This window comes from Genypterus blacodes, unplaced genomic scaffold, assembly GCF_046128005.1.
Source record: "Genypterus blacodes isolate CSIRO-AG114 ecotype Tasmania unplaced genomic scaffold, CSIRO-AGI_Gbla_v1 ptg000122l_1, whole genome shotgun sequence".
Lineage (NCBI taxonomy): Eukaryota > Metazoa > Chordata > Actinopteri > Ophidiiformes > Ophidiidae > Genypterus > Genypterus blacodes.
This window is the reverse complement of record NW_027466925.1, coordinates 1,140,459-1,152,433: the sequence shown is the minus strand read 5'-3', so window position 1 is coordinate 1,152,433 and position 11,975 is coordinate 1,140,459. Positions and strand designations below refer to the sequence as shown.

Sequence of the window (11,975 nt, the reverse complement as noted above, 5' to 3'; positions counted from 1 at the left end):
ACACACACACACACATACACATACACATACACACACATACACACACACACAGAGGACAAGCAAGCATCGCCATTGTCCATATCCTCATAAAAACTCCATTCTTAAACCATTTTCGTTTTACCAACCAAAAAGAAAATAATGCCAAAGAAACCATGACAACGGCTCGGCGGAATCTGCTGCTGCTTCTCCTAAAAACCAGCATGAGGGATGGAGAGAGAGAGAGAGGGAGAGAGGGAGAGACAGAGAGCGAAAGCCATAAAATCTTGCTCGTTTTGCATATTTTGTTTTTAGGGCTGGATTACAGCGAAAACAAGGGGGGGGCATCATTTTGTTCAATGGATCGACAAATACAGACATCAAAGAAATGGGGAGGGGGAGGGGTGGTGGAGAGAGAGGTAGGGGGTGCGGTTGGGGGGTTAGTGTGAACTGGAATGCCTGCGGTGAAAATTCAAACAACGTCCCTCTGTCTGCGTCAAGCATCAAACCAAACAGTTTGTGTCGTTTTGATATCAGAGCTCGACTGCTTTGTGAGAACGTGTTTTCATACAGCAGAGCTCTTGTCAGTTATTTTGTGAACTCTCAGGCTCTTGTTCATTGACACTTTGCATGCGACCAGCGGGAAGCTTCCCGGCTTAATCCTGAGTCTGACAACAGAACCCTCAGCAAAACACAGACACCGGCCGAACACTCATGCTCGGTGTGTCTCACCAGGTGGGACGGCTACATTTGCATGTGTTAAGTGATGATGTAAGCATTTCAGAAAGAACCAATCAGAGAGGAAGCTTTCAGGACAGTTCGGGAGTTCAGCGACCTAATAACCCTCTTGATTATCTGCTCTTGGCCCTCATCCGTTCACATGTGGGCTAAGTTAATTAGCCTGCTTGTTTTACACCACGCTGCAGCGTGAGCAGGCACAGAGACGGCAACGCTCCAAAATGAATCCAAACGTTGCGGCCGCTTGTTGCTGAGGTCGCTGTCACATTCAAAGTGCGCCCGACTTTGGAAAAGCCTGCAGCTGTGCCATTTTGAAAAGCTACGGCGCTAATTATGCTCTATAATCGACACAATACCCCGGACGTACCCCTGCGCATAGCGAATCCCATTAGCTCTGCTGCTCATTAAGGATAAAGCTGCACAGGACCGGCTCGCTGTCGCATTAGAATAAGCGCAACTTGGCCCCTGGCGTGGTGCATCATCTAATTATATCTTCATTTTGCATCGGGGCTTGTCGTTTGCATTAGTTACAGTAAAGAGGCTAATTAGCAGTGTGTATGCAGGTCCCTCCTATGGCGCAGGAGAGGAGGGGGCCGCAAACCTCTCAGAGCAGACTGCCAGACAGACTCGGCCTGCTGTAGCACAGCGGGAGAGCTGTGCGCGAGTGTGTGTGTGTGTGTGAGTGTGTGTGTGTGTGTGAATGTGTGTGTGTGTGTGTGTGTGTGTACGTACTGTAGTTGTAAGTTGAGAGCCCATACACGTAAGCAGATGGAGCAGTGTTAGCATTAGCTGCTCCTCACCTGGCTGCCTGCAGGACTGGCAGGTCAACAAAGTTAGGACAGTGTCGTTCTGTCACTCCTGTGCTGCTTCCAGGGTCCCGCTTTCTTGAGTAGCCGAGTAGATTCCAAGTGCCTGTTGCCGTGACAACGCTCCCATAGCTCCACAACACACTTTCTCAATCTCCTACTGTCAGTCTCTGTGAATAGTGTAGAGCAGTGGTTCCCAAAGTGGGGGGCGCGAAAAACTTCTGATCTATAAAAGGGGGGTGCCAAAGAAAAAGTTTGGGAACCACTGGTGTAGAGTGTTAGCATCTGTTTTAGCATTTTAGCAGCCTGTTTGGCGTGCATCATTAACTCAGATTTGTTCTGTTCATATCTACCCACACACATTTACCAAACGATTGTGTCTGGCTCGGACATTATTAATTTTCTCAGAGATTGTTCACTTTCCATGGAGGCCTCCTTTGTCCCCTGTGTCTACGTATCTAGAGTGCAGGAAACTGAAATGGAAACAGGCCGGTGACACTGAGGCCTGCGGCAGAAGTGAATGGTCTCAAACAAGGAGAATGAGTGCCCTTGGGTGAAAATGGAGTCTGTGTGTCTCTGTGTGCGTGTGTGTGTGTGCATGCGTGTGTGCGTGTGTGCGTGTGTGTGTCTGTCTGTGTCTGTGTGTCTGTGAGAGGGAGAGAGAGAGTGGAGACACACCGTTTCATGCATGTATACCCGCTTCATGAAACCAGACTAAGTGGCAACACACACACACACACACACACAAGAGGGAACCCCCTGTTATCTCGCATCAAACACACACACCCAGACACACACACACACAGACACTCCGATAACCCCCCATGATGGGGAATGACCACTCACACTGGGGAGTCAGTGGAAAAGATATTCAACCTTGCTAACTTATTGATGAAAGCAGGCAGAGGTGGAGGGATGAAGGGAGTGGAAGAGGGGATGAGAGAGAGAGAGACAGAGAGAGAGAGAGACCAAACAAGTGATGACACAAGGAGAAATGAAGAATGGAGCAAAGATTGAGGCACAACAGGAGGAAGTGTGTGTGTGTGTGTGTGTGTGTGTGTGTGTGTGTGTGTGTGTGTGTGTGTGTGTGTGTGTGTGTGTGTGTGTGTGTGTGTGTGTGTGTGTGTGTGTGTGTGTGTGTGTGTGTGTGTGTGTGTGTGTGTGTGTGTGTGTGTGTGTGTGTGTGATTAAAGAGCCAGAGTGTTAGCTTATTTACAACAGCTGGAGGAGGGGGTGATATTGACTCAGCTACACACATCTCACGCACACACACACTCTCGCACTGTCACAATCTGGGGTGCTTTGTGTAATTGGATGTCGGAAGATGTTAGAGACAAGAAGATGGGGATGGAGAGAGAGAGAGGGAGACGTAAAGAGGACAAACTAGTCACTTTTTATTAAATTTGTCATGCTAGGCTCAGACTGGATAAACAGATTATGGAGCACGTACACACACAGACAAGCAAACATACACAAACACACACACAAGCGCTGGTAGATGATTCTGTGTGACATGTAAAGCTGCAGGCAGGAATAATACTAAGATACAGTTTATGGGACGGGACCACAAGAGCTTTGTCAAGCTACCAGAACGATTGCCTGCGTAATCGCCTCGCTATAAAGTGAGCAGGTTTGTGTGTGTTCTTCATGTGACAGAATTTGTGTGTGTCTGTGTCTGTGTGTGGCGTCTTCCGCACACATGTATCTACCCAGTATGTAGACTCTTCCCCTGTGGCCGCTTGTACTGACACAGCTCCGTCTTCTATGTCATCACGCTCTAATTTTCCCATCTTTCTTCCTGTTTCTCATCTCCCCATCCGTCCCATTTGCTATCTCTTCCACTACCCTTTTGTCTTTCATTCGCTCTTCCTCTCACCCTCTGTCTCCCTCTTTGTCTCTCGCCCTGTCCCTCGCGGTTACTCTGGCTACAGTCACGGCTCGTTAGCGCCGCTTAGAAACTTCTTTCCGGCTCATTTGGACGCATTGACATTAAGCAGCGTGATGAGCGAGTGCGCCCCATGGAGGACGCGACACCTCGGGATTTACCGCCACCCGACCCGTCCGCCTCCGGAGAAGCGAAATCTTAGCCATGCACATCCTCCTCCGTCTCATGTCTTCTATAAATAAATCATACACGTCAGACTTTGGACATAAAGCGCAGAATGATTACATATTTATTATATATTATATTTATTTCCTGTCTTTGTCTGGATCTCTGTCGTCTTCTCAAGGCGTAGACAGTCATGCCTTTGGTGAAGAGGAACATCGAGCCCAGGCACCTGTGCCGCGGGGCGTTACCAGATGGGGTGACCAGCGAGTTGGAGTGCGTCACCAACAGCACCCTGGCAGCCATCATCAAGCAGTTGGGCAGCCTGAGTGAGTATGAGGGGGGGCAGAGCGTGCATGACTGTGTACATTTGACTCTTGCAAGTTGACTCTGTGGTTTGAAGCCTGGCATCTGCTGCCATCTAGAGGTCACCTTGTGTTAACACAGGACCAGCAGAATGGTTGTCTATGGTCTAAGAGTAATGTAATGCAAGTGTAAACAACACCAACACTAAGATCCAGTTCCGCCTCACAAATCTACAGTAGAGTTATCTGAGGCCACAAAGTCCCACCATTTGGACTCGAGCTGGAGTGTGTGTGTCCAATATATTCATGCATGTTGGACATAATCGTACATGAGCTGAGAAAAGATTTGTTTTGCATCTCTCCATGTGCGAGGTGTTGAAAAGCATCAGTGCATAAATTTGTTTGCACCTCTCTCTTCGTCACCGTCACAGACACACACACAAACACACACACACACACACACACAGACGCACACACAAACACACATACACACACACACACACATACAGGCCTTTTAAAGTAGGTGAGCAACAGGTGGCTCCCCATCCTGCAGAGAGGAATTATTGTATATTTCCATTTATAAACTACCATATAAATCATAACGTGTGTTTATGTGTGTGTGTATGTCTGTGTGTCCAGGTCGCCATGCAGAGGACATTTTTGGAGAGCTCTTCAACGAGGCCAATAGCTTCTACCTGAGGATGAGCAGCCTGCAGGAGAGAGTGGACCAGCTGGCTGTAAAAGTCACCCAGCTCGATTCCACTGTGGAGGAAGGTGGGGACTGTGTGTGTGTGTGTGTGTGTGTGTGTGTGTGTGTGTGTGTGTGTGTGTGTGTGTGTGTGTGTGCGCGAGTGCCGCTGTGTGTGTGCATGGTCCCTCTCGAAATAGCCTGCAGCATTTACGTAATGGTTATGCTGGTGATTTATTGATCAAACTTCACTGCAGATATAATAATGTGTGTGTGTGTGATTATTCCCCCACACACATTAAGTTGTTCTCAAAATCAATTCTGTTAATGTAGTAATTGATAGGCACGCGCGCGCACACACACACACACACACACGCGCACAGGCGCGCACACACACACACACACACACCTTTATAATGAAGTGCATCGTTTGCTTACAGGAGAATTTCAGAGCCAAGTATTCGCTCTCTCTCTTTTTCTTTCTCTTTCTCTCTCTCTCTCTCTCTCTCGCTTTTTCTTTCTGTCTTTCCCTCTCTCTCTCTCTCTCTCTCTCATTTTCTTTCTGTTTCTCTCTCTCTCCTCCCCTCTTTCTCTCTCTCTCCTCCCCTCTCTCTATTTCTCCCTCTCGCTCTCCTCCGCTCTCTCTCTCCCTCTCCTTTCCTCTCTCGCTCTCTCTGATACTGCCTAGTCATTCTGCAGCACGGCGTGTGGAGCGCAGACAGAAAGTGTCTGAGTAGATCAGACGAGGATGAAAAGGAATAGATCAGCAGTCCTTCCTCATATCCTCCTCCTGTCTCCTCCTCCTCCTCCTCCTCCTCCTCTAATGCTCACAATCTTTCATCTCTCATCCTCCTACGCTCAAGACTTTTGTTCACCGATCATCCCCTACCTACTTCTACCACACACACATATACTTTTCTCTTTCTCCTCATCACAGTCGTCCTCACATCTTTGTCCCTTCTCTGTCTCCCTCACTTAATCATTTTTTTCTTCCTTCATGATTTTTTCTCCTCTTTGTGTACCGCCAAGCCTGTAGGACGAGCGATGCATGACAAGTGAGGGAAGGAGGAAAGGAATGGAGAAAGGAAGGATGGAAGGAGGGAGGGAGGGGGGGAAGGAAGTTAAAAATTAATAATGAAATTAGACTTTAAAGCTTGAAGATATAGCGAGCTTTAGGAGGGCTGTAAAGACACACACACACACACACACACACACACACACACACACAGCTGTTTCTTTGAAGATGTGTCTCTGAATGAAAGTTGCATTAGCTGCTAGTTTTGTGGATTATTCAATTGGCTGCAGGGACTGAAGCTTAGAAAGTAATGATCAAACACACAGCAGACAGCAGTGTGACGAGACTGCACACACACACACACACACACACACATGTGCCTACAGATCAAACAACTGATTTCTCTGGCTTTTGAAGGAAGGGTATCCTGCGGTCAGAGGTTAAACCTAACAACGATTTTTTCTCTCTAATGCGCTTGATATTGTATCTCAGCACACACACACACACACACACACACACACACACACACACACACACACACACACACACCTACGATATACACAAGGTGAAGCAGTCACAAGCATATGATTCATAGTCACGGTTTATCCCCTTTATATTGGACCGATAGACACTGAACCTGCGTGTGTGAGTGTGTGTGTGTGTGTGTGTGCGCGTGCGTGCGTGTGTGTGTGCATGCACGCGAGTGTGTGGCCATCTGGTTGATCCTAGATAGCATTGCAGGCGTGTTAAATCTCTGCAGGGGTTAAGGGATTGACACACATACTAGTGTCTCTCTCTCTCTCTCTCTCTCTCTCTCTCTCTCTCTCTCTCTCTCTCTCTCTCTCTCTCTCTCTCTCTCTCTCTCTCTCTCTGCCAGACACACAACCTCTCACACACTAAAACACAACTACAAACACACACACCCTAGGTTGTACACACCTCCAGCGTCTTTTTGCGCGTGTGTTCCTGTGGTGCATGTTGTTAAGCTGATATGACAAGCTAATCCATCCCTTCTTTGTACCTTCTGTGTGTGTGTGTGTGTGTGTGTGTGTCTCCAGTCTCCCTGCAGGACATCAACATGCGTAAGGCCTTTAAAAGCAGTACCATCCAGGACCAGCAGGTGGTGTCGAGGACGTCCGTCCCTAACCCGGTGGTGGAGATGTACCATCGCTGCGACAAACCTCCGCCGCTCAACATACTCAGCCCCTATAGGTCGCTCACTCCGTCTGCCTGCTCCTGATTGGCCATTAACCCTAGCCACTCTCTTCCTCTTTTCTAGCTCAAATTTCTTCTTCTACTTTTTCTTTGTCTCCCCCCAGGGACGACAAGAAAGATGCGTTGAAGTTCTACACCGACCCCTCGTACTTCTTCAACCTGTGGAAGGAGAAGATGCTGCAGGCCACAGAGGACAAACGCAAGGAGAAACGACGGCAGAAGGTAGGAGTGTGTGTGTGTGTGTGTGTGTCAATGTGTGTGTGTGTGTGTGTGTTGTAGGAATCGTGACAGGGGTGTCAGTGTGTGTGTGTAAGGGCAACAAAAGTTCATCTTGTGCTTTAATTTGCTGCTAATTTGCAACAACGAAACCAAAACGGAACCAGATTTAAAGGGGAAACGATTTCTTCACTGTTTGTTTGAACATTCACAGATTGTAGCATTAAGTTGGATTTATCTGGCGATTATTTAGAGATTTCCGCACTTCAGAGTAATCATTCAGCGTTATTCCCCTTTAAAATGAGCCGCCGTGTTAAACTAGTCTCATTCTGGTGCTGTTTGTTTGCTGCACTGCTCGATATTTCTGCTTTAACTCACAACTTTGCAATGTTTTCTATCCAATTCTGCCGCGTCATATTTTTCTGTTCCCTCGTTTCAACCTGTGAGACTTGTGTGAATCACAAACACACTCCCTCCTCCTCCTCCTCCTCCTCTTGCTCCTCCTCCTCTTGCTCCTCTTCCTTTTCCTCCTCCTCATCTTCCTCCTCCTCCTTTTCCTTTTCCCCCTCCTCATCTTCCTTCTCCTTCTCATTCCCTGAGATTGCTTCACACCTTTAGATGTGCCTGGCCCTTTCCAAGACAAACGCACCCCACTCGTCCTCCTTCCTCTCCCACCTCCTCCTTTCCCTCCTCCTCCCCTTCCTCCTCCTCCTCCTCCTCAGCCTAACGCGGCAGCTTGTCTCTCTCCCATGTTTCCGTAGGGCTGTCCGGCCCACCCTGACAGGCCCCACTCCAGACAGGCCCCACCCAGGAGCCCCCTGTCCATCTCTGTAAGACAAAACACGACCCCAAATCTGCCCTCCTCTGCCTCCCACTTGAACCCTGCGCACCCTCCTCCCAACAAAAACACACACACACACATTAGAGGATGTACAGATAGATACACACACAGGTAAACAGGAGTAGAAAGGAATGCAAAAATCCAAGACTTATATGTTTGGCAAGTACTATAGTAACCATGCACACACACACACACACATACACATACACACACACATACCTTCTGTTTGCATCTGTGTGTGTTTGCCACCTCTCTTTAACCTTCTGTGTTTGGTTTGGTTTCCTGTCTCGTCTCGTCTCGTCTCGTCTCGTCAATGGTCTTCCCCTGTGTTTGTGTGACTAACAGTGACTAGACTAGAGTGTGTTGGTTTGTGTGTGTGTGTGTTTTGCCCCGTGGTGATGGAGCTGGTGGTGGGGTCCCGTTCTTCCCTCTGCTCCTGAGAAATCAATAATCAATCTCTAAGCTTCTCTCCATTCCTCTATCTCTCTGTGTCTCTGTCCTACAGGAGCAGCAGAAGCAGGTTGAAGATCCGGGCAGAGAGGTCAAGAAGGTCAGTCGTGATTCAAACACGCCAAAGTTGTGAAATTTTAAGCATTTTTCCTGTGACAGCTCTGTAATTTTCTATGAATTTTGATCGTGAAAGGTGCGTAAAGCTCGTAACAGGCGCCAGGAGTGGAACGTCCTGGCTTACGACAAAGAGTTCAGACCCGATGCCAGGCTCACCCCCTCCCCCTACCACGGCATGTCCTCTGAAGGCTCCCTGTCCCCTGATAGCAGGTACACACACACACACACACACACACACACACACACACATACTGGGACACGCACACACTCACACACATTGTTACCACTCCTTAGTCCTCACACAACCGACTTCACAAACACACCAGCTACTGACTTTGCCACAGTCTGAAACTCGCTGCCGCCCTCTGCTGGATAAGGACAGAATCAGAACATAGTGCTTCACAGTGGAGGGTGTAAACCTTTGGCGCCATGGTGATTTCATTCAAATACATGCAATCATCATCTCCTATCATGGAGTCACGGTCCTGTTTCCTCCATCAGGTCAATGGCGTCTGACTCCTACCCAGCCAGTCCCAACCATCCCTCCGCCCAGGCCCCCGGCGCCGCACACCCTGCAGACCTCCACGCCCGGGAGCACCTCAGCGCCGCAGCCCAGACTCAGTCGCTGGACCGAGGACTCCGGCCTGCCAACCAGCCCCCGGCGGTCGGAGGAACGGCCGGCGGGGCGCCAGCGGGGCGGCACGTGGCCTCCCTGGGCAGGACCCCGTCAGCACAGGCCGGAGGAGATGCCATGGTTAACGGGCCGAGGCAGCAGTCGGTCAAGGAGTACCGGGCCGGACATGGGTAGATGTTTTTTCTTGTCCGTCTCCTATGTTTAGTGTTTCTTATTTATGTGGAAGGAGCTGGTCGTCACGTCTGATTTAGTTTTGGGTTTCACTTTAAGATGCTGCCCTCCTTCTTGCTCTCTCTTTGTTACGCTGCTCACTGACTAAACCACTTAAAGGTTGCGTAACATTAAAGGCCTAGCCACTGTTTTAGATGTTAGAATGGATTTGTCACCTTTCCAAATGTCTTCATGCGACCTTTCCTTAACACAATCCCAAAGCAAATCGGTCATGTTAAAGATCTGAAAAAGTAATAGCAATTTTTTTTTCCTTTCATACAGCGTCCAGCCATCCACCATCCCGGAGTACTACATCCCCCCAGCCCCACCCCCTCCTCCTCCCACCATACCCTCCGCTCAGACGGCCTTCGACTCCACCTCTGCCCCTCCCTCCTCTGCCGTTGCGGCCTCCGCAGTCCCCCCGACCTCCTCAGCCCTCTCCCGCCCCTACTCCCCCTCCCCTCCCCCGCCACCGGCCAACTACGTGCCCTCCCCCTCGCACCCACCTTCGGGGGCTCCGCCTGCAGCCCCTCCTCCTCCTCCCCCCGGCATCACCGGCGCCCACCTCGCCCATCCCTCGCCGGCTCACGCCGCCGTCGGCCAGTCGGGTGTGGACGGCCCTGCCCGAAAGTCCACCATGCTGGGGATGATCCCAATGAGCGACGCCCGCTCAGACCTGCTGGCCGCCATACGTAGAGGTAAAGGCAAGTGTGTGTATGTGTGTGTGTGTCTGTGTATGTGTAGAATTTCAAGCCCTCACCTCTTCTTTCTGCTCCTCCTCCTCCTCTTCGGTTCCTCCCCTCCAGGCATCCAGCTGAGGAAAGTACAGGAGCAGAGGGAGCAGGAGGCCAAGAGGGAGCCTGTCGGCAATGACGTGGCCACCATCCTGTCGCGCCGCATTGCCGTGGAGTACAGCGAGTCTGATGACGACTCTGAGCTCGATGAAAACGAGTGGTCCGACTAAAACAAAACAGAGAGAGCTGGAGAGAAAGAGAAAGGGAGGGGAGGGGTGGAGGGGGTGTTGAGACATTAGAGTGGAACTGAAGTTTATTATAATCTTCGTCATAAGCATTTAAACACTGCTTCAAGTCATGCATACCATACATTCACACACATACTATTCTTAGTGCCAACGTTGTGAATTGTGGTCATTTCAGCTTCTTCGGTTGCCCCCAGCAACGCCTATTTGTCATCTGACATCCCGGTGTGTGGCACAGTTAACACACACAGGTACACTAACATGTACACACACACACACACACACACACACACACACACGCACACGCACACGTGCACACCATTCACACCCTGCCCTGCCCACTCCCATCACCTCAGTTTTCATCACTAACACCGTATATCACACAACTCGCCCACCGCTCCCTCCATCCGTGTTTGCATATTTAAGTGATGATTACTTTTAGCAATATTACAGGCTCTCATGGCACAAACAATAGGTTGGTGGACCCCGAGGGGGTTATGGAGGAACGTGTTTGCAAAACACACGGTATAGCACAAATAAAAGCTTATCATAGTGTAATCTTAACTTATCTGCCAAATGTTGAGAAAGAGTTTATAAAAAAAAGTCAGGGATAAATAAAACAGCTCCTTTGAGGATTAAAGTGCAATGCCAGACGCAAACACTCTGCTGAAAAGGTTTAACCAACTGTGGAGATGGAGAAAGCACTTGGAACAAGAGGATTAGTACCAAAATCACCTCAGTGTGACTGAGAATGAACTCTGGCTGGTGTGCAGCATCTAATCAACAGCGTAAGGATTGGAAATTTGCAATAGCTCTTAGGCTGGATGGTAGTTTAAGGTGATTTTACAAAATGGGAATTTTGGCACATGTATATCCAAACTATGTCACTGACATTGTTTCTGGACTTGGTAAGTGAATGCCAGAAATCTCCAATCTCATTTAAAGGTATCCTGTTGACTCTCTGAGCGTTAGTGGAATTTGTGATTTGTGAATTTTAAGGGAAAGTGGACAAACATGACTTAATTAGCAGACATGATGTATTAAAATTATTAATACAATTTCGAAAATAAAGTTGTAATAACTTAAGAAAAAATAAAATACAAAATAGTCATAACGCATACTGTACGAGCAGAGAGTAAGCTGTAAATTACGCAATTCTACAAAGTGACGCTTGGCGGCAGCATTGCGCACTGAATAGCAATAACTCGCCAATTATGTGACAGAGAAGAAGAATACAAGCACACCTGCGAAATTTAAATTAATGAGGCCGTAAACAGTGATGCATCGAGCACCAAATTATCCAAATAATCCGCTCTACAGGGGATTTATGAGGTAGGAAATGCATGAATACATGTTTGTTACACATTAAGCGAACAGAAAATGTGTTTTAGAGAGAAACTTTCATGGCAGAACCGCTGTTTTTGACTGTAATACACAGGATACCTTTAATGTGTCGAGGTTTGTTTCAGAAATGTTGGAAATGGAAAGAATTAGTCCAGAAATTGCACTTTTTAGACTTTTTAAAAGACAATCTCTTCAGCTGTGAGACATTGACCGTAAATTGTTTTGTTAAGCTGAGAATGAGCCAGCAGTAGAGTTCTCTAATGGTGAAGGTTTAGATTCTGTTTTAAGAATTAAATTCCCAGGACACAAAAGTAAAATTCAAGTACTAGTTCTGTGGTTAATAGTGTTACACAGTATTGCTTACAATGCTGCGAGTTTATGAATTTCAGTGTGC

General features: G+C 48.3%; 1 protein-coding gene across 1 annotated transcript; it reads left to right on the top strand.

The window, feature by feature from the left end:
• The first annotated feature begins 3,763 nt into the window (after positions 1–3,763).
• On the top strand, positions 3,764–10,222 carry LOC143010236 (actin-binding protein WASF3). The gene is made up of 9 exons (XM_076162468.1): positions 3,764–3,896; positions 4,512–4,646; positions 6,634–6,787; positions 6,895–7,012; positions 8,353–8,397; positions 8,491–8,624; positions 8,916–9,218; positions 9,541–9,956; positions 10,065–10,222. Exons 1-9 carry the CDS (start codon positions 3,764–3,766, stop codon positions 10,220–10,222), a joined length of 1,596 nt encoding a protein of 531 aa, XP_076018583.1.
• Positions 10,223–11,975: the final 1,753 nt, after the last annotated feature.

What these genes read in the sequence shown, in the direction of transcription:
- LOC143010236 (XM_076162468.1), top strand. Translation starts at nt 3,764, where the DNA reads ATGCCTTTGGTGAAGAGGAACATCGAGCCCAGGCACCTGTGCCGCGGG. An exon ending in CGGGCAGAGAGGTCAAGAAG is followed by an intron (nt 8,398 to 8,490) that starts GTCAGTCGTGAT and finishes TGATCGTGAAAG; the next exon opens with GTGCGTAAAGCTCGTAACAG. An exon ending in TCCCTGTCCCCTGATAGCAG is followed by an intron (nt 8,625 to 8,915) that starts GTACACACACAC and finishes TTCCTCCATCAG; the next exon opens with GTCAATGGCGTCTGACTCCT.